We start from the raw sequence: 23,147 nt of genomic DNA on the forward strand, positions 1-23,147 counted from the left end.
TATATTAGCTACAGAGAAACTAAAGGGAAAAATTATAAATTTATTTATTTATAAAAAGAGGCAAATACAGCACGTCAAAAAGTATATGTTAGTGGTTGCCTAGGGTTTGGTATGAAAAACAAAAAACCAAACGCACTTCCATTGAATCAATGCTGACACATAGTGACCTCCTGTGGGTTTCCTAGACTGTAACTCTTTATGAGAGTAGAAAGCCCAGTCTTTCCTCTGTGGTGCTGCTAGTGGTTTTGAACTGCCTACCATGCAGATCGCCACAGTCTAATACATGATGGTTGGGTATGAAGTGGGGGATTAAATGTGAAAAGGCATGATGGATCTTACTGGAGTGATGGAAATGTTCAAAAACTATATTATGATGATAGTTGTACCATTTCTCAACTTTACTAAAATTCATTGAATGTACACTTAACATGAATTACATAGTATGCAAATGATACGGTTACTGAAGTCGCTCTGCAGGAGTTACCAACACCAAGCAGGTTATAACAAAAGGATGGATTTTATGGTGTTGACATGTGAATCAGTGGATTCTTTTCCAGAGTCTAAGTCCATTCCCCATCCAAGAGCCTTTTATAAGGAAGAGGAGTGGATTCATGGGGTGGGGGCCAGAGGGATAGGAGGGGAAAGTGAGTGGGGCAAGGGCTGGCCAGCAGACAGAAAGTGGAATGTGGGGGGCAACTGAAGGTTGCTGGGGCTTTTCACATTCCACAGGTTTCTTTATCTCTAGTGCTGCGCTTTGTCCTGTCTCAATACCGCAATAAAAATTGTTTAAAAAAATTGTTAAAAAATCCTAGCGGAGACCAAGTATTTGAATCCATCAGCCAAACATTCTCCCTCTGTAGCAAACTACATGGCAAGCCAAATTGGAACTAGGGGGTTGACTGGTGGCATACATTCAGACCAAACCAAATTGGTGGCATGATTAGAATGTCTCTATCTGCATGAGAGCAATATGCCATCAGCAACACTGCAGTAGCACACAGTCTCTGGGACCGGCCTGTTGGCGTCTCCGGGTGTTAATTTGGTGTTTACCGCTGTGCCTGCATGTTTCCAGGTTCTGTTGGCAGAATAATCCCTCTTCTGATTATAAATCCTACTTTAGTTTACAAATCAAATCTGGGAATCGTTCTGTGGTCTTAAATTGTAAGATGATCGCCTACACATTGACTCTGACCTACCATGAGTGGGGTTTATAACCTATTGGTTTGGGCTAGTTTTCATTTTCAAATTTGAGGGATTAGGCTGGAAAGGAAAGTGGTCAGAGACAGGTGATTTTTTTTTCCTGCCCCTTGGACTATGACCATTTAATCATGTCAGAAAATAGAAGATTTTGTTGAAGATCTTGAAAGCCCATTCATTTACAGGCATTGAGCTGACAAAACGTAATGTGCAATTCCTGTAGATGGAAGATTTGCTAGTAATTTCAACTTGGCACGGTAGTCAGGTTGCCAGATATAAGCCATGTGTGTCCCATGCAATATTTGGGATATCCTTCTACTAAGAAATCATTGTTTATCTGAAATTCAAATTAGGCTTAGACACTCTGTGCTTTTATCCGCTGGCAAGCCTAGACCCAAATCTTAGGGGATACAGAAAAACAGGCTATATAAATTACTTTGGTGGAGAGGCAGGAAGAGACAATTGCCAGGTGGTTGTTGCTGGGTGCCAGAGTGTATCTGATTCATAAGGACCCCATGTGACAGAGTAGCCTTTTGTAGGCCCTGAGCTTCAGGGGAAGAGCTCTGGTGGCCTACTGTGTTCTGTGTGGAACTGAACCCAACAGCTCTTCCTCCGGATAAAGATGAGGCTTTCTCAGCAACCCTTAGTTGTTCTACTCTGCCCTATAGGGTCACTATGAGTCAAAAGCAACTCCATAGCAGTGGGCTTGGTCTGAGCAATCTTTAGGGAATCACCAGGTCTTTCTTCTCAGTAGTCATGGTGTGGGTGCTAACGTCAGCCTCTCAATCCTTTAGCAGTGTCTCTCAATTTTACAGCTGAGTCAGAAGTATTAGTACTTCGAGAAAAGGAGGGCTACAGTGGGGGTGGGGGTGTAATAGAAAGCAAATTATTTTTCTAGTTTGGAATTAGAACCCCCATTTCTCGTATGCCTTTCTGCCTCATAGCCCAGAGCAGAAGCACCCAGGTAATATGATTCTGATTCATACTGACCCTATATAGGGCAATGTAAAATTGCTCACTAGGCTTCCCACAGCTGCATTCTTTGCAGAAGGGATTGCCACATTTTCCCTGTGCACCGCGGCAGCGGGGTTTAAACAGTGCACCTTTGGGTCGTTTAAACAACAGCGCCCAGGCCTCCTCCTGGCCACAAGACAAAGACTTCACTCAGGGGCCTGGGTGAAGGGCAAAGCCACCTCTCCCACACTCCCTGACACCACGCGTGAGGTAGCCTAGGAAACTCAGGGCGAGCCGTTCCCGTGGGAGTGGCCCGATTCGGAAGTGTGGTATCCGGGTCGCCCGGCCGAGAGCCCGCCGCGCGGGATGACGTGTCTGAACCCCGGAGGCGGAAGTCAGGCAGAGGTCGCCTCGGGAGCGGATGAGGTGTGGCTGGCCGAGGCCACGCATGCGCGCTCCGCGCACTCCTCAAGCCGCTAGTCTGGAGTCCAGATACCATTTGCTTCTTGAGAAAGGCTCCAGTTCTCCGGGTTTTTGCTGATGCCCAACTCTGGGGTCTGCGGAGGTAGCTGCTCGGGAGCTGGCGGGCCTGGGAGCGAAGATTGATGCTCGGCTGGTCAGACCTCCAGTTGCGAGCGCTGCGTTGTAGATCCGATTCCGTGGGGCTCAAACTTTCCTGAAGTCTTTCTTGCCTGGGCTTGAACTCTAAACTGGATAGACTCCCTGCCTCTCGGAGGAGCCCAGGTGCCTTAGTAGTTAAGTGTGAGGCTGTCAGCTATTTGCAACCTCTCGCAGCTCCGTTTAAGAGTTCGAGTCTCGGAAACCCACAGGAGCAATTCTGAGGGTCACCTTGACTCGGAAAACACAGGATGGCAGCGAGCTTGGCTTTGGAGTTTTAAAACTAAACTGACACACTCTCTTAAGACTGAGATGTAAAACTCACCAAATTAGCATGTTTCTCACTGAGAGATGCTCAAATGAAAAATGCACACACACACACACACACACACACACACCGGCGTGCACACACGTCCGTGTACATGAGCAGACACGCCATCACATCATCAATGGGAAAGTGACAGGGACTTGCTTGAGGGTGTTCATACCGAGTTTCTCTTTCGCCAGAACACTTTTTCTTATTTAGCTCGCGTGCGCCCATGTCTTCTTTTGCAAAGAAAAGTCAGCACGGCCTTCTTCAAATCGCCCACTCCTTTCTTTTCTTCCCGGCTCAGTCCACGGTAAAGAAGTCTGTCTGTCTATTCTGTGCAAGCCCAGTCCCACACAAGAATGCGCAACTGCTTCTAATGCTTGGAAAATGCATACACCTCTATTTTAGGGTTTGTGGTTCGTGCTCCCATTTGTTTTCTTACCCCAGCCTGGTGTGTCCCAAATTTCTCCCCATTCTTTTTAAAAAATCGTTTTATTAGGGGCTCATACAACTCTTATCACAATTCACACATAACATCAATTGTGTAAAGCACATTTGTACATTCATTGCCCTCATCATTCTCAAAACATTTGCTCTCCACTTACGCCCCTGGCATCAGCTCCTCATTTCCCCCCCTCCCTCCCCGCTTCCCCCTCCCTCATGAGCCCTTGATAATTTATAAATTATGTTGTCATATTTTGCCCTGTCCGACGTCTCCCTTCACCCACTTTTCTGTTGTCCGTCCCGCAGGGAGGAGGTTACATGTAGATCCTTGTAATCGGTTCCCCCTTTCCACCCCACCCTCCCTCCACAATTTCTCCCCATTCTACCACCAACTCTTAAATCCATCTTCAAATACTTTCTGCCGAGCCTGCACTGAGAAGGGTCAAGAGTGTCGAGGGCAGTGTAGTGGGAAAGCCAAATACTGTTTGTGGGACTTTTAACAAAGCGCGGCGAACGGTGAACGCGGGACAGGCAGGGCACTGCGCCGTGCCCCAAAAGAATTCTAGATCGGAATTGGAATCTTGGAATCCAAATACCAGCGCCCGAACAGCTCCCCAGGTCCCAGCCCAGCCGGCCCGCTGAAAACCCGGAAAGTGGATTTTCTTCGCGCTCCCTCCCAGAAACGTTTGGAGCGGAGTGGGTGGGTGGAGGCGCGCTCACTGAGCATGCGCCTGCGCATGCTCTGCTGGGATCCGGTTCGATTTCTGTTGTGGGACCCGCGGTGTCTCCTGGCGTAACCGGAACTGTCCGTCGCGGGGCTGGCCTCCTAGGTCTCCGGCGGCCTGGTCTTGGTCTCCGAGCCTCGCCGACCCTTCTTTCCCTCGTTACCCCATCGGCTCGGCTGCCCTGACCCCGAAACAGCCGTCATGAGCGGGGGGCTGCTGGCGTCGGGTCCACCTCGGTGGCCACGACTGTGGCTGTTGCTGCTTCTCTTGGGGGCAACCCCAGGCCCGCGTCGAGGCGCCGCTTTCTACCTGCCCGGCCTGGCGCCCGTCAACTTCTGTGAGGAGGAGAAAAAGAGCCCCGAATGCAAGGTGGGTGACCCCGGCTGCCTTGTCGGGAGGGAAAGTCGCCTGTCCGGGAGAGCTGGGCCCCTGGGTCGGGGCACCGGCAAGGGGGCGTAGCCGTGGGTTGGGTCCAGTTTCCTCCGAAGCGCCTGGGCTCGGTCTCCTTTGGGCTGGAGATTCTGGAATGGCTCCGATTGTGCTAGGTTCTAGAGGACCCCGCGGGCCTCACCCCTTGCTGGCCAGGCTGTCGGAGGAACTGTGTTCCATTTGACTGCAACAGTGACTCCGGAGAGTTGCGCGTCCCGACTCCACGCCTTCTGAGTTGGATGCGTGGGGGGAGCAGTCCTTCCATTAAAGAGGGCGTGTGCACTGCAGTCCAGCCTCGCCCTCCCTCCAGTGGCCGATCAGGCCCGTGGTGAGAGCTGCTCTAGCTGAGTTGCAGCTTCCATTACCGTTCAGCGCCAGGGCTTCCTCTTTGGCCATTCGTGGGCCTCCACGACTGACTTAGAGAGCCTGTTCTGTCTGGAACTTTGACGTCCAACTTCGCTTTGTAGCAGTTGGTTTTTACGTGTAGAATCTTAACACTCAGAACGGCACAGAAGTCAGAAGAAGGAATTACTGTTAGTGGTTGAGACACGTGGCATTTGCCTTTAAAATGTGGACATTTTTAATATACAAAAATGTAGGTATAGCATATATAAAAGCCCACAGTTTAGTTTATATCTGAGATTGCTTTAGAAGCCTGAAGGCACAGGATGGGCAAAACAGGTGTTTTCTGGCTTACAAAACTCTGATCTTGTCAGATACACGCAAGTTTTCTCAGTTTAACTGGCAGAAGGATCCGATGAAAAGCAGCCTGCTTCTAGGTGTCGGGCATAACTGCTTGGGGGCTTCAGAAAGCTCATGGAAACATTTCCATGGATATTTTAGAGCCCACCCCCCTCACATACACACACAATGACAGTATTTCGTTGCATTGTTAAAACTTCTCATTTGGGGGTTGAGATTCTCTTTGAATAATTTTAACAACTCAAAAATCTTGCAGTTTTGTATAAAACCCATTGTCATTGAGTGGATTCTCATGTTAGAGTAAAACTGCCCAGAGTTTCCAAGGCTGCTGGAATGGCTCCTAGGTTCCGACCACTGACCTGTCAGCAGCTCAGCACTGTGCCACCAGTGCCACCATTTACCACCTATTAATGGTTTTATTGACTAAGTGACTTAAAACTAGTGTATATTTCATTACTGTTCACTCCCAGAGACCTTGGGGGTGGGGGGGTCATCACTGGACGGTCCAGGGGGCTACAAAAGCAGATACCTACTGTTTATCCTTGATGAGCTCTCCAAAAGTTGGACTATAAACAAAAGTTTGCTAGAGGGATGCTCAGTAATTATTATTATTTTTTTTTTTTGCTGCAAAGGGCAGTTGGCCAAATAATTGGAACCTATTCATAGGGTTTACCAGACTGTAAATCTTTATAGTACCAGACAGCCTCATCTTTCTATCAAAGAACAGCTGGTATGTTTGAACCGCTCACCCTGCAGTTAGCAGCTCAACACCTAACCCACAGCACCATTGGGCTTCTTGATATTTTTGCTATAGCTGTGAATTTGTGGTCTGTTTTAGGGCATTAAAGAAGCTATAAAATGTTTCCAGTTTCTATTTAGATTTGTCAGCTGTCCTGATGTGATAGATCTCAAAGGCTCTGTATAAATGTTTTAAAATTTTAAAGATTTATTTAAGTCAACTGACAGCACTGCAGTGTTTTAGCCCTTGTCCCTACATTCCTGTTTGAGGGTTCTGGCCTAAAGAATATAGTACTCTCAAATAGATGGAAGGAAGAGTGGTTCGTGGAAACACTCTGACTGTTTCATTAAATATTTTAGTAGTTAGCCTTTGAAACCTAGTGTTTGGTCTGTAAATTTAGTTTTGATAGCAGTTGTATATTGCATTCTTTGTGCTTCAAAGATAAAAATAATAATAGATTTTCTACCCTCTAAGAACCTCAAAGTAAGAGATATAAGTTTATGACAGATTACTGAAATAGGATAAACTATAAGAGATGTATGGCCAAAGAATTATAAAACATAACTGAGGAAACATCTGTGGATTGGAGTCTTTGGCGAAAGTGTATTGATCCAGGTTGACTAGAGAAACAAATCCAGAGACACTCATAAGTGTGTAAGATAGAACTTTATATCAAAGAGCAATTGTATATTAAGAAAACAGCCCAGCCCAGTCCAGATCAAGTCCATAAGTTCAATATTAGCCCATGTCTGATACTAGTCTATAAGTTCCTCTTTAGACTCACACACACATGGAATGGGAGATCACAGGCCAGTGGGTGGAAAGTCTTGTGGATTCGGTGGGGATGGAAGCATCTCAGCACTGGTGTGGGTCTTCACGTGGCTCCAGGGCTCTAGTGTAGCTCCGTGGAGAAAGAGAAGACAGAGTAGAACTGTTGTAGGATTTCCGAGACTCAGTCTTTTCAGGAGCAGTCTCATCATTTTCCTGCAGAGTGCCTGTTGGATTTGCACTGCCAACCTTGCCTTTAGCAGCTCAACACTTAATCCACTGCACCACGAGGGCGCCTTACTGCTTTTACACTTCTCACTTGTTGTAGGGCATTTAGGTTGGTCTCAGTTTTTCTCTTGTATAAATAACTGCTGTGCTGTATTTAGCAGGAACTACTAGCATATACCCAAATATGAAAGTATTAGGTCAAAGAAGGAAGCATTTTTATAGTTCTATTTAATATTACCAGGCTTAATTACAGTACATTTTATGAAATGATTACCTGTAGGTAATACCCACATTTTATCAATTTAATAATTTTATGATGGTACCTAAACCATTTTTAATGCATCATGTCTTTTGTTATGAGGTTTCTGTGTCTCTATTTTTTCTTTTAATGTTAATTTTTTAACTACCTTAATAAAGAACTGAGATATGGTATACTTTTCCTGCAGAATCTGTTTTACTTTCTTAAAATCATCAGATTGCATTGATTGAAGTAAGTGGAATAAAGCTATGATTAGTAGTAAAATATCTTCAAAGTAAAATGTGAAGTTCTCACTCTACACAGTTAAATTTTTTGACAGTTTCAACTTGACTGCATGCTGTTCAGCATATATTAACTGTGCTGTGTGGAGTCTTGATGGTTAACAGTTGAAGATTAGTGAGCAGTTCACTTTCACTGCTTTTGCATTTCAAGTCAATATGGGCTTGTGGGGTATGATGGGTTCCTATAATATGACCTTTGTAGACATTGTCTTGTAATTCCCACCAAAAGAATCCTACCACCCCAATCCTGCCTTGCATTGCTAGTACACAGGTACGGGACACACAGAATCCAGGTCAGATAAACCCGTCGGGAACAGAAATGGGATTAGCAATACTAGGAGGGTAGTGGGGAGGTGGGGAGAGGAGGAGGGAAGAAACCCCCGGGGAGAGACCGGTTGGTATAAGATATGAAAATAATAATTATAATTTATCAAGGGGTCATGAGGGGACAGGAAGGGTAAAAAGAGGGGCTCAAGGGCTCAAATAGAATGTAAATGTTTAGAAAATAATGATGACAACATATGTACAAATATGCTTGATACAATTGATGTATAGATTCTTATGAGAGCTATAAGAACTCCCAATAAAATGATCTTTAAAAAAAAATCCTGAGTGGATCGGTCATTTTTCACCACCTTCTCGGCTTTAAACAAGTCATCCCAGAGGTGAAAACAGGACCTGACTACCACCAAGAAGAAATGGAAGTGGGGTGCATCGTTTGGACCCAGTGTGCTGGTGTTAGGAACTCCAGCCAAAAGACAGAAAGCTGTCGAGATGATGTGAAACAGCAGCAGAGAAACAGGCAGCAGAACCTGGAGATGGCACAGTAGACTTCCCAGAACACAAAGCTAGGAAGCTGAGTGCCTTTGGGCAGGGAGCCTGTTGATGGAGGATGTTTCTCTGGGCACTTAACACTTAACCAGAGCAGCCCCAGGAGCCGAAGGCCAGAGGACCACGAGGCCAGGGAGAAGCCTGCCTGTGGGTACAGTTGAGAAAATGTTGTTCTGACCTCAGTACTAGATTCTAAGTTTTTTCTGATCCTGAATTATAATCTGTTAATTTCTTAATGAACCCCCAAAATGTGAGCATTGTCTGCAAGTTTTCCGTAGCCCTTGCTATGAATTATTGAATCCAGCAGAGAAGTAGCAAGTGCTTTAAGAGGGATGGCTCCATTCTGAATTATATAGGTTGGAGAGAGAAATAAGCCTTGCCTCTGCTTCATAGGAATCAGCCGTGGGTTTGGGTTGTTAATGGTGATTTTTTATGAAATTAGAGGTGGTTAGATGCCTATGCCAGGCCACTTTTTTTAAAATTGGGGTTTTTTACAAATCTTATGACAATCCATCATTCAATTGTATAATGCATACTTATACATATGTTGCCATCAACATTTTCTTTCTACTTGAGCCCTTAGTATCAGCTCCTCTTTTTTCTCCACCCTCCCACCCTCGTGAATCCTTGATCAATTATATATTATTAATGTTATTTTGTGTCTTACACTGTCCATTGTCTTCCTTCACCCACATTTCTGTTATTTGTCTCCCTGAGGGGTGGGCCATATATCCAACCTTGTGATGGGTACCCCCTTTCTCTCCGGCCCACACCATCCCCCTACCCTCATGAGATCACTACTGTTCCTGAGGGTTTTATCTGTCCTGAATTCCATGTGACAAGAGCTCTTATCTGTACCAATGTGTGTACTCCAGTCTACCCAGATTTTTAATGTAGAACTGGATCATGGGGGGAAGGATTAGAATTCAGGAACTAGAGGAATTATGTGTGTTTCATCAGTGCTATAATATACCCTGGCTGAATTGTCCCTTCCTTGTAACCCTTCTGTGGGGTTACAGTTGTCTACAGATAGGCTTTGGGTCTCCACTCCAACCCCCCTCATTCACATCGATATATTTGTTTTGGATCTTTTGATGCCCGATACCTGTTTCCATCATCACCTCACGATCACACAGGCTGGTGTGCTTCTTCCATGTGGGCTTATTTGCTTCCCTGCTAGATGGATGCTTGTTTAACTTCAAGCCTTTAAGACCCCAGATGTTACATCTTTTGATAGCCAGGCACCATCCACTTTCTTCACCACATTTGCTTATGCACCCATTTTGTCTTCAGTGATCATGTGGGGAAGGTGAGTATCAAAGAGTGCCAGGTTATAAGAACAAAGTGTTCTTATATTTAGGGAGGCCTTGAGTAGAGGCCCAAAGTCTGTCTGCTATCTCAATACTTTAATATATAAATATTTGTACATTGGCTTCTATCTCTTTCATTATAAATTAATATGTTTAAATATGTACCTGCCAGTAGCTATATACCTCTATAAATAGCTTTTTCTTCTTACTTCTTTCCTTTATTTCCCTTCACTTCTCCTGTCCCACGATCATGCTCTCCTCCACTTGGCTCTCAGTAATTCCTTTTGTATACACTGTACTTGATCAAACCCCACCAGGCCTCCTCCCCATCATTTTAGATCTCTTGTTGCCTCATCTGTGAGTTTGTTGGCTCCCAGCTCCCCCTCCTCAGGCCACTTTTACAGCTTGCGGAACAGGAATTTGGACTTATGAGCTAAAAGTAGCATAGCTCTAAAACATCAACTCAAAATTAAAAAATTTTGAAGTACAGATCATGTTCTTTGAAAACTAATTAAGCACTTTCCTGTGCAGTAGTAAAAATGACCAAATATACCCTCTAGTGGTTAAAAAAAGAATATTTAACGAGTTAATGACAACTCTGGGGGAAACAAGAACCATACTCACATTCTCTTAATCCTTATGTTATGGAAGTTTCTTTTGTTTTGTTTTGTTTTCATGAACCATTTGTCTGTTATTTTAAGAGGGGTCCATATAAATATGAAATGAGTCCAGAAAGCAATCCTTAATGTTACTCTAAACAGACACAGGAATAAATTTTTATCTCCTTGTTTTAATTTGACCCTACATGTAGTTTGAAGATTTTAAAATATTTTTTAAATCATTTATATGTGTACTGGTTGGGTTGCTAAGTACAAGGTGAGCAGTCCAAGCTCGCTAGCAGGTCTTTGGGAGAAAGATGAGGCTTTTTGCTCCTGTGAAGATTTACACCCTCAGAAACCACGGGGCAGTTCTGCTCTGGTCATCGCTGTCACTGTGAATCAGAATGGACCCAATGGCAGTGAGCTTTTAGTTCTATCAGTATAATGTTACAGACTTCTTTATGCACAGTTTTGTTTCTTACGACTTTCTCTAGAATGATGGTACTGATTCCTAGCTTCTAGCAACTAAGAAGTTATTACCTGGTGGCAATGTGGGATAGCATTGGGCTGCTAACTGAAAGGTTGAAGGTTCAAGTCCACCAGCTGCTCCAAAAGAGAAAGATGAAACCCCTGTTCCTGTAATGATGTATGCTCTCGGAGTCCTATATGAGATCACACCTGAGTCCAAATCAACTCCATGGCCTTGGGTTTTACAAGTTTGAAATCTGTCATTAGGAGGCATTGCTCTGGCTGTGGTAAACTTCCATTCCAACAAATTACTCTTACTTCATATGAAAAGTACACGAAACCTGAGTTAAAACGTTTACTTCCACTTTGATCATTTAATATAGCTGATGGGAGATCTTGATTTAACAAAGCAAGAAAAGTTGGTTAAGAATAAAATACTGCCTTTGGTTCCCTATTGAACACCTGAAACAATATAACACACCTATTTCTCTCTCTCTCTCTCTCTCTCTTTCTCTCTCTCTCCATGGAGGCTATTTGTGCTCCATTAGTCTTAAAGCCTGGTGCCTCAAGTCCCAATTTTCCTATTTCCCTTGAAGTTTTCTATCGTGATATTCCCTAAATATGTTTTATGGTTACTTGTAACTAACTGATTGTGGTCAAATAGGTGATTCAAATAAACAAAATACAGATAGAAGACTTTGGAATAAATTGATAAGATGGTTTTTCTTTCCCTCTCCTAGTCTTTCAAACTTATCTTTTGAAATTAATTTTTTGCCTTTTCTACTAATAGTAATAGAGATTATAAAGTTCATGCTTTGTGTGTACTGGGAATGTTAATTTAGTTAATTCTTATAACACCTGGAATTTAGATGGGGAAATTGAGGTTCAGTAAGATTAGTAACTCTCACTACCATCGGGTCAGTGCTCATAGTGACCCCTGTGGGTTTCTGAGACTGTCTCTGTTTATGGGGGTAGAAAGCCCAGTCTTTCTCCCTTGGGGCTACTGGTGGTTTCCAACTGCCGACCATGTGGATGGCAGCCCAACATGTAACCACTATACCAGCAGGGCTCCCGTAACTCTCTCAAGCACCCGCCTGTATGCAAACCTAGCAATGTTTGGTTCTAAGACCAGGCTCTTAAACCACATTGCTATATAGCTGTAGCTCCCACTCTAAGTCTCCTTTGGAGTCTCCCTTGAAATTTACAATGACTCATAATCTTGGACTTCCACTATTGATATCATATGAATTAAAAGCTTTTTATCTGTGTAGTTGTTCTAAGCAGTCATAAACACACATTCTACTTTCTTTAGTAATATAGATATTTTAGTTTTTCTGTGAAAGGGGGAAAGAACCCTGGTTATCTAGGAGATCAGCTTCTTGGTTTTGCTGATCAGATATTTGTGATTTTTAGCATTCCTTTTAGGATTTTTTTTAGGAGTGTGTGTGTGTGGTGTATAAGTTTTCCATTCTTCAGAATTGTTCTCTCTGTGAGTTCCTCTAATATCAAGGACTCATCATTCCTATAATTTTCCTTTTGGCCGTGCTCAGTCTCGGGAACCCACCCATTGCTGTCTGACCTGTAACCCTATATGTTTCTTTGTTAAAAAAAATAATATTTTACTGAATTTTTAGAGAAAGTTAACATAGTAAATTAGGTTTCCATTTAACAATTTCCACACAAGTTGTTTAGTAACATTAACCCAGCTCATTGCCATCAAGTTGATTTATAGCAACCCAGTAGGACAGAGTAGAAAGACTAAATCTTTTTTTTTCTCCAAATCATTTTATTAGGAGCTAATCCAGTCATCATACCATTGCATAGTTCAATCATGTCAAGCAGTATTGTACAATTGCTACCAAAATCAGTTTCAAAACATTTTATTACTTCTTGAACTCCTTGATATCAGCACCCCCTTCTCCCTACCCTTCCCCACTCTACCCCCCAGGAACTCTTACACTAGTTGTCTCTCTAGGTTCATCAATCCTGGGGTTCATATACCAAAAAACATAGCAAAGATTCTAGAAAGCTATCCACAGTGACAAAATATCAAAGAGGTAAAACTCAATTTGAAAACAACAACATATTAATAAGCAGATGGAGCCCAAAGAGTACCAGAGGAGCAAAGGGGAGGGAGATCACGGGACAGGGTTTTAACTGTTTGAGTCAGATTTGGCATTTTAATCTATTATAGTTGTCCCTCCAGTTTATTCCCATCGATCAATTATAGTTTGAAGAAAACCACCAGAGGCTTATTCCCTGTGTAGATCCTGTAAATGTGTTTTGGGCTTCCACTGTCATCCTTAGCCTTCTGCAAATCAGAATCTCACAATTTGAGCTCTGATACTATTCCCTCCTTTGTGGTTGGTTATATAATTTACAATCCTTGGGTCACGGCTGCTGGTGTGCTTCTTCCATTGTGGACTTGGCATCTCACTTAGAGATGGCTGCTTGCTTGGCAACCAGCCCTTACGACCGCAGATGCTATTCTGTTAGCCATCTCCTTTCTTCACCACACTTTGCTGTAGCACCTGTCTTCTGTCTTCCCTTCCTGAGGGTGGGGATCGAGCAGAAGCCTGATCTCTTTCATGATGAGTTTTGTTTTACATTTTTCTCCCAGCCTAAATGTGATCCTTTTCAGAATAGTTGGTAGTGATAACTGGGCACCATATGAATTTTTGGACTCAGGGTTGTGGAGATTGATCATATAATTCAGCTTTTAAGTGTTTTATTAAGCCACATAAACTTAGCAGTTTCATTTCCTTTCTCCTCCCAGTTTTTTTTTTTTATCGTTTTATTGGGGGCTCATACAACTCTTTTCACAGTCCATACATACATCCACTGTGTCAAGCACATTTGTACATTTGTTACCCTCATCATTCTCAAAACATTTGATTTCTACTTGAGCCCTTGGGATCAGCTCGTCATTTTTAACTCCTCCTTCCCTTTCCCCTCCCTCATGAACCCTTTGCTGCCCTGTTACTAGGATCACATTATTCTGTAGTCCCTTTGAAATTGTCTTGTTTTACTTTAAGCCATGAAAAGCATTGCAAAGTAGCATATTTACAAATATGAAAAACTTTGAAAAGTTTGGGGGGAAATTCCCCTATCTTTCAATTTCATTTTTTCCCCGAGTTTTTGAAGACATTTCTTATTATAAATGACTCTGAATGCTGAAGGATGATGATGACAACAAATGTGCTTGGCACAATGAATGTATGTCTTGTGATAGGAGCTGTATGAGCCCCCAATAAAATGGTTAAAAAAATGCACTAAGTTAAGGGCTTTTATTTACTGTCTTCAAAAGTAAGGGGGAAAGTGTCAGAGTAGGCAAGAAAGTGGAAGAAATGTTTGGAAAGCAGGAGTTAGCAGTGTTGATAGCAACAGTTGGGTTTATCTTTTTGTTTTAATGGTCCAGTTTCTGACTTATTTCTTTGTCTCAAAATGGAGCACATAATCTCTAGCTGTAAAGTTATTATGGGACTTGTGTTTGATAGTCATTTACCTTCTCCCGCCCTAAGCTAATAGCAAAGAAAAGAATAATGAGTAGGTATAAATAGCAGTTAAGAAAGCTGGTTTAGGCTGAGTTTTCTAGAGAAGCAAAACCAGGCACACTCATGTGTATAGTGTGTAAAGAAATAACTGTATATCAAGGAAACAGCCCAGCCCAATTCAAGTCCATGGGTCAGATGCCAGCTGGAGCAGGAGGGAAAAGTTCTCAGTGCCGCTTATGGAAAGGCCACACCGCCAAGGAGATATCATTAGATTGTCTCCTGATTGAGGGTTGGATTTCACCCACACCTTTACACAGGTGCATCAAGTTGACAAATCTAGCCATCACAAAAATGTATTCGCTTAGTGTCCTTTTAAAATGTCAGTCTTGCATATTACTGCTGCTCCGATGGAACAGGGAGAGAGGGATGAATCTCTTCCTGCAGAAACCCTCAGTGCTGATTCAGAATGTTGTAAGCTACCTGGATCCCTCTGACTCGTAGTTATTGTGTGCCATCTGTGGATCAGCTTTTCCACGCTGTTTCTCTTCCTTGTTATCTGAGTCTACCCTTAGTCAAGATTACTTGTCCAAGAGCACATATTTATTAAGAATAGATCTAGGGTTTAGAATGAACTCAGCAATTTGTATGAGACAGAACAACGTGATTGTGGTAAGCATTGCACACTTCCCTCCCCCACAGATTCAGAAGAAAACGAAGTGGGACGCCAGTAGTGAGGTAGACCAAGATAGGAGTGTGCAGTTGAAGTGGAGAGCTACAATCGTCTACAATTTATAATGATAATAATAGATGAGACAACCCTAGGAAAGGAGAAAAGCGGATCTCCAGAATGAGTATAGTAGTTAAATGCCTTGGTCACAGGAGCAACAACAAAAAGGTATACAAATAAATAGTAACAGGTGAACCATTTAAATACCAAAAAAAAAAATCTGTGAGGAAGTTCTGACTCGTGTTAACCTACAAGAGGGAGATTTTTTTTAAATGTGGAAAAATAGAATAATCATTTCATTCCATTTTTTTCTATGAACTTTTTGCCACCCCCTGGTATGACAAAGGTTTCCTAGGCGAAGTATTTGCAATAGCATATTGCTAGGTGGGTTTAAACCACTGACCTTTTATTTAGCAGCCATGAGCTTAACCACTGTACCTATTGTAAGTGTATTAATAATAGTTTTAAAAGATACTAAGTTAACAAACAGAGCAGTGTGATTTCCGTAAGAAGTTCTCATGGTGCCTAGAGTTATCCAAAATGTATGGTAGACATAGATGGAACCAGTAAACCAGTATTTGAGATCACCCTTTCAATTTTTTTTTTTTTTTTGAGAAGTTTAAATTGGAAATTGAAGTGTGAACTGGTTTAAGGGCAGAGTAGGTAGCGGGATAAGTCTGTAGAGAATAGTGAAAGTGGAGATTTTCTAGATTGGTGCTTGAGGCTAATTTGGTTTTTAAATTTTAGCAAAGAACACACGTGAAATTTTTGGCTTTGTTAGTATTAAACTCCTATATATACAGGAATTCCCCTCCCCATTCCCTTTTTGAAAGTTAGCACCAATTAGCTTTCATGGAAGACCTGTGTTAGTACTTAACAGTATGAGAGTCATATCTAACCTCCTCTTGACGTACCTATTGCTATGAGGGAGGGGTCAGACTTGACTCCACCCTCCATCTTTCTTTACCTAGTCAACACCACTCATTTCTCCCTTAGCACTCTACTTCTATGCTGGGTTTGATAATCCATTGCCGTGACCACACAGAACTCAGACAGTGCTCATAATTATGGGTTTTGGGTTTGTTTGTTTGTTTGTTTGTTTCCTTGGGGAAGTTAATACGTTATCACAAGCCAGGATTAGAAAATACTAAGGATACAGTCATTGGTCACACGGATACCTCTCTTCATCCTGTCAAGCAGTCACCTTTCTCGCTTGTCCTCGGCCTGCCAACTTCTTGGTCCCTTAGCCTCTGCCCTCATGGGCCAGGAAAACCATTTACTGCTGTGTCTCATAGTCTCAGTGTTACTGCTCTGTTCTCTCTTGCCTCCTTGCCTCAGTGTCGGGTGTCTCTGGTCTCAGCCTTCACCACTTCAGATAGAGATCTAAAATGTGCTGCCCTGGGGCCTCTTCTCTCAGTGGTCCTGGGATTCCTCTCTCTGCTCACGCTTCAAAGATGGTTCATCTTTATAGCCAGGGGTGTGATAACTAAAACTGGCCAATCCCGTATAGTAGTGTTACACATGCCCTATAGTGTAGTCCCACCCATTCATTTGATGGGAGTGACAGAGGCATGGATAGAAGAGCTGTATTAAGAAATTTCACTTCACCGCAGTTTCTCTTTTCACAAGCAGAAAGTACAGGATTTTACTTTTAACCAAAAAAAGGCAAAAAGTGGAACATAGGGTTCCGTGTTTGTTTTGCAGCCAGCCTTTACAGAGGCAGTGTACCCCCTGAGTGTGGCCACCAAGCTCCTTCCAGGAAAACTACTTCCGGCATCAAGCTGCCATGACTTTGAACTGTGTCTGTGAACACAATCTGCTAGCGTAATTTTGGGCTTTATGTTATTTAGTATGAGTTGGTAGGTTACTTCTTGAGTCTGAGAATGCTAAAAACTCCAGATAAATGAATGAGAATCACTTCCTTACTCTATATCCTTTTGGCTTCAAAGGCATGCCTTACTTTCTGATCATAGGGGAGACCTGTAATATGTGGCCAATGGCAGTGTATCTCCACAAGTTATTTGAGAAAGCAAAAAGTAATAAATTAATTGTGTCATAGCCAAGCTAGAAAAGTGTATTTAAAGAAAAAGATATGTTTTTGAAATGGTGAACTCTTTAGCTAGCAGTTAAATAATATAGGAAACAGATAAATGTTAATTTATGAGATGTGCTGCCCCGGGGCCTCTTATGCTATGTTAATAAGGCTAATGAAGGGTACCAATGTTATTTTTACTTATGTAAGTATTGGAGTCTAAACTTTGAATTCGGTGATTCTTGGTGTTAAACCTTTTAAGAAAGATCGGAGCATTGGGCAGGGTCACAAGAAAATCCACCAACTTGAAAACCCTGTGGGGTTTTTGACTCCACATGTCACCGTGAGTGGACAACCAGCAGCAGCAGTAATCGCCTTGTGCAGCCACTGCCTGCATATTTGACAGTGCAGTTTATTTTCATTGAATATTGAGCATCTTGCTTTGGGGGGTATATTAGCAAGTATGTAGGAATACTGCCCCTGCTAGATAGCGAGATCAAAATTCCAAATATGGCTTTATGAGAGACTAAGGCAGTTGTAGAGCTCTAATCTAAAACTTATTTATTCCAAGGTGAGCAGTTTCTGTTTCATTATTTTTGGATAGCACCAAAAGCACTTTGGGACACAAATTGTTTGCTGGAATTATATCATGAATAGTAATGAGCCCCTGTTGAGACGGAGTTAACTGCATGAATGTTACACTTGGGAGAAGTTTTGGAGTGTCAATGGGAAAGTCCAGAAAAAAACTTAGACCTGGCCAATAGCAACCTGTAGGACCGAGTAGAACGGTCCTGTTGTTTTCTGAGACTATAAATGTTACAGGAGCAGAAAGCTTCATCTTTTCCCCCAAAGGGTGGCTGACTTTGCAGTTAGCAACTGAACACATAATCTACTATGCCATTAGGACTTCCTTCAGTAGGAAAGTAGTAGCTTTATATTTGTTCCTATCTACTATGAAATTAATATAATTTTTCTCCCCTCTTATATTATTGAACTTGTGTTAGTCATTGTGTAGTTTCCTCATGAGTTTTCAGACTCACCAAAGCAATCCTTTAAAGAGAGACCTAGGAGGTTGCAGTTGATTAAGCACTCTGCTGGAAACTGTAATTGAGCCCACCCCCAGCTCCCTGGGAGAAGAGATCCTGCTGGTCTGCGCCTAGAAAGATTACAGCTAGATAACCAACTCTGTTGGTTGGAATCAACTGCGTGGCACACAAGGTTAAGCCACGTCATCTATCTGCTTACGAGTGGACATGTACATGAGATTTCTATTGCAGCTGATCTAGAAGTTTCTTAGCAACTTGACAGCATTTTGTGATTACTGTGAGAATATTTTTTTAATTGTAAAATTTTTTACTTCAGAATGAAATATTTATTTGGGAAAAATCTTTCTAAAGCATTTTATTCTAATGAATGCTTTTAGTTAAAATATGTTAAAGCTTTGGAAATTTTTAGAGCTTGAAAATATTGGTGACATTCACAATGATACATTATTTTTACATAAATTCTTCTGCCATCAAGTCAATTCCAACTGATAGCAACCTTACAGGACTGGGTAGAACTGCCCCTATGGGTCTCCAAGACTGGAAGCCGTACTGGAGTGGAGCGCCTCATCTCTCTCCCATGCTGGCCATGCAGTTAGCAACCCACTACGTAACCCACTGCTTGGACTCTTTTTCAATGCATATAAGTCCACTCAGCAGTGAATATAGAATCTTCTTGATATGACTGAATTGCATGACATGTAGATGAAGTGCCAATAAAACTTTTTAAGAAATCCACTCAGCAAGTGGTTTTATGAGAGAAAATGTTTTAGCTGGATTGGTATTACAAATTGTGTGTTCGAGCTCCTAAATTCTATGGCGGTGGTTATAAACCCTTTTGGGAATGGGTGGTCTTTGTTATGTTAATGAAACAGGATTAGTGTGGTGTGTATTTTGAGAGATTAGACAAGAAGGAAAGAGATGCCAAGCTTCATGTGAAGATCGCCGGACACTCTAGGAAGGCCAGGGTCATCTTCCAGATCAGACAGGGAGAGAAAGCTTTCCCTGACTTCAGACTGCTCGCCTCTATAAACTGAGAAAATAAAGTCGCCCACATACGGTGTTTCTGTTATAGCAGCACTGGATAACTAGGACCTTTGGGCATACTATATTTCACACGTCACATTCTTTTTCATTCTAAAAGCATGGCTTGAATCTTGTACTATCGTTGGTTACCTTTCTAATTCTGTGTTTCTCATTTTAGGCCGAAATAGAACTGTTTGTGAACAGACTCGACTCAATGGAATCTGTGCTTCCTTATGAGTATACATCGTAAGTCCTATGTAAAATTCCACATGGACACATCAGAATTGTATGCACTTAAATCCTTATTTTCTCCTCATTTACAGATAACTCGATATGCATTTAAAACTAATCAAACTCCGTGCAGTCAAGCCAATTCAAACTCATTTTGACCTTGGACAAAGTAGAACTGCTCCTTTGAGTTACAGGGCCAGAGAGCTTCTTTCTTCTCCCACAGAGCAGCTTGTCAACACTTAGTCCCCGACACCACCACGGCTCCTTTGAAACTGTAGAGTCTAAGAACATTTTTACTTCCAAACAGTCAAATAACTAGCTGCTATCAAGTATCATCTATACTCGTTTAAGCCGAGTTTTTCAGCACACTTTTAATGCAGTTTTTTGTGGTAAAATTAGGTGCCTCGCCGGATATTTGACGTGGCTTATACTCGAGTATGTACGGTAAATGCCTTTACTTTCAAAGTAGGGTTAAAATGTTCATTTTTATGTTGCTTTGAGAATATAGGAGTACCAACTAAAACTGTAGATTTCTTTTTTTACCAGAATACATACACTATTTTATTTTCCATAACATTTTTAATTAAATAAAGAGCAAAATTTTAACTAAAATTTTTATGTTCCATGTAATTAATCCCCCAAAATCCCCTTACTTTGATGTCTGTTTATTTCTCTCTGAATCAGCTAACATACTTACACACATTTATGTATTTTTGTTTAAAACCGACCAGAAAACACACTGCCATTGAGCTGATTTTAACTCTATTAAGTGACTCTTTAACAGGCAGAACGAAGTCTTTGTGAGAGCAGGCAGCTTCATTTTTATAATTTAGAGGAGCTAGTGGCTTTGAACCATCAACCTTGAAGTTAGAATAGCCCAGTGTTTATCCCACAGTACCACCAAGGTATGTTAAACCAAAGTAAGCTCATATTTTTATATTTGATTTGTACTTTTTCTTTCTCAGCTTTCAATTTTCTCTAGTAACTAAAAGTTTTAAAAGAAAAAATACATTACTGCAGCAAAAGCACACACAAAAAAGAATATTTGATAAGAACCATATCCTTAATAAATTTGTTTGAGAGTATAAAACTCATGTATGAATTGACCATAATTTACTATTGGAGATGTCCACATTTTTTCTAGTTTTTGTTTGTTTATTAAAATAAAACAACACTTCTGTTTGTAAACCTTTGTGGATAGTCTTATGAAAATTCATTGTATCACTTACGCAAAATAGATGAAGAGTCTTCATTCGGGGATTCCCTAGTCGTAGTTGTTTTGCTTTTCTTTAGCCACTAAACAAACAAAAAAATTCACTGTCATTGAGTCAATTTCAACCCATAGTGACCCCACAGCCCCAGTCTGATTTAATCACTTGAGCATCTCACTAACCTGTTGACATCACTGTACTGGCCTCAAACATAATATCCCCCAGGTCACTCAAGGTGAACACAGAATTGTACTTTATTCCACAATTTAGCTACAACATTTAACAACATTATAAAAATCTGCTTAATACCAGGAGGCAGCTGAGTAGTACAAATGGTTAAACATTCAACTGTAGTCCAAGAGTTTGGTGGTTCAAACCCACCCAGAAGCTTTTAGGATCTGCTTTGGAAAGGTTACCACCTTGAAAAGCCTATGGAGCAGTTCTACTCTGCACACAGGAGATCTCCATGAGTTGGAATTGGCTCGATCACAGCTAACAACAGTATTAATAAAAGAATTAGAACACACGGAGCAATGGAATGAATATGGATGCTTCTTCCCAGCGTCTGCGCTCAAATAACTGTCCAGCCTTGCTTCTCATGTTGAGGTGCATTGGTCAGTGTGTCAGGATGATGCCCAACCCCAGGTAAACTGGACACATCTTCCTGAAATAGAATTTTTAAGTAAAGTTTTGGGTTAAAAGGATTTGACTGAAAGGAAATACATTGTGCATAATTTGCTTGATGAATAAAGATATATTATTTTTTCATTGGAATGAATAAAAGCAAATTATAATGGGTTAAGAGTATTATAAGGAGCCCTGATAGCATAGTGGTTAAGTGCTCAGCTGCTAACAGAAAGGTCAGCAGTTTAAATCCATCAACTGCCCTTTGAGAAAAAGATGTGAAAATGTGCTTCCGTAAAGATTACAGCCTTAGAAACGCTATCTGCTGTCTGTCGGGTTGCCATGAGCTTATGTTGACCTGGTAGCGATAACTTTATTTAAGAGTAATATTCAGAAATCAGCATATTCTAAGGCATAATTTTCAGGGCATTGTTCTGAGTAAGTGTACATAGAACTTGGAGTGTGAGTATATTTCTTATCTATTAGCACTGCTGAATGATCACTATATAATGTGTTCTCAAGATATGCTAGGTATTTGACATCTCATTGTTTCCTTTTATCGATTCTTCCACTAGGTTTGACTTTTGCCAAGCATCAGAAGGTAAACGCCCATCTGAAAATCTTGGTCAAGTTTTATTCGGGGAAAGAATTGAACCTTCACCATACAAGGTTTGTATTTAGTACCACATACAACTTAGTAGTTAAAACATTTTCTTCATCTTTTAAGAGAGGAGTTTGAGATCATTCATCTCATGCTAAGGTGGGATTCATTTTCTTTTGGATCTGGGAACGATCTTTCAAAGTCACAGTTTGCCTTCCCATGATATGTCACAGTTACATGTTTTCTTGAGTGTTTATACTACCAGGATTATAAATGATAAACAGTGGCATAGATGAGCTTGCTCAGGTCCCTGCTTCACCTCACAGAGGGACCTGGAACCACCCAGTTCCATTTCAGTCCCTTGTTAGTCTTTCATGACTATTTTTAATACACTTATAAGCATGTATACATCGAATAATATATTTATAGTTTGACATACTATTCTGCACTTAAAATAAACAATAACTTTCTACCTGGGACAAAAGGGACATTTGGGAACACAGTGGTTAAGTTCTTGCTGCTAAGTGCAACCCACCTGCTGCCCCTGGGGAGGGAGCTGAGACAAACTGCTTCTGTACAGACTAAGCCTTGGAAACCATGTGGGGCGGTTCTGTCCCGCTGCTCTGTCACGGTCCATTCTATGGCAGTGCGCTTGATTTATCTTGGCTTTCTTTCCTAGGAGCTTGTTATTTTGAGGTAATTTCACCCCAGGCTTACCCCCCAGTCTAACATGTTAGAGCAGTGGTTCTCAACCTTCCTAATGCCGTGACCTTTGAATATAGTTCTTCATGTTGTGGTGACCCCCAATCATAAATTATTTTTGTTGCTACTTCTTAACTGTAATTTTGCTACTGTTATGAATTGGGCGACCCCTGTGAAAGGGTCGCTCGACCCCCAAAGGGGTGGTGCCCAAAGGTTGAGAACCGATGCATTATCGGGACTCTCCACCTCTTGAGTTTCCTATCCCTCTTTTATATGCCTCAGACCCCATAATTAGCCTCATTCCATACTCTCTCACTAGGCCCTCTGACCACATTCAACACCTGTCTGCAAATGCTCAATACTTTTTTTTAATTGTTTTATTACGGATTCATACAACTCTTATCACAGTCCATATATACATCAATTGTGTAAAAGCACATTTGTACATTCATTGCCCTCATCATTCTCAAAACATTTGCTCTCCACCTAAGCCCCTGGCATCAGTTCCTCATTTTTCCCCTCCCTCTCCGCTCCCCCTTCCTTCATGAACCCTTGATAAATTATAAATTATTTTGTCATACCTTGCCTTGTCCG

General features: G+C 41.7%; 1 protein-coding gene across 1 annotated transcript in view; it reads left to right on the forward strand.

The window, feature by feature from the left end:
* Window positions 1-4,298: 4,298 nt before the first annotated feature.
* The window catches only part of TM9SF2 (transmembrane 9 superfamily member 2), a 71,824-nt gene continuing 52,975 nt past the window's right edge, over window positions 4,299-23,147 (forward strand). The window contains exons 1-3 of the mRNA XM_004704277.2: window positions 4,299-4,617; window positions 19,363-19,430; window positions 21,826-21,919. Coding sequence (XP_004704334.1) covers window positions 4,450-4,617; window positions 19,363-19,430; window positions 21,826-21,919 — 330 coding nt within the window. The 5' untranslated portion in view covers window positions 4,299-4,449. The remainder of the gene's footprint in view (window positions 4,618-19,362; window positions 19,431-21,825; window positions 21,920-23,147) is intronic.

This window comes from Echinops telfairi, unplaced genomic scaffold (genome assembly GCF_000313985.2).
Source record: "Echinops telfairi isolate 266 unplaced genomic scaffold, ASM31398v2 ScPeMD7_7467;HRSCAF=8505_0, whole genome shotgun sequence".
Classification (NCBI taxonomy): Eukaryota; Metazoa; Chordata; class Mammalia; order Afrosoricida; family Tenrecidae; genus Echinops; species Echinops telfairi.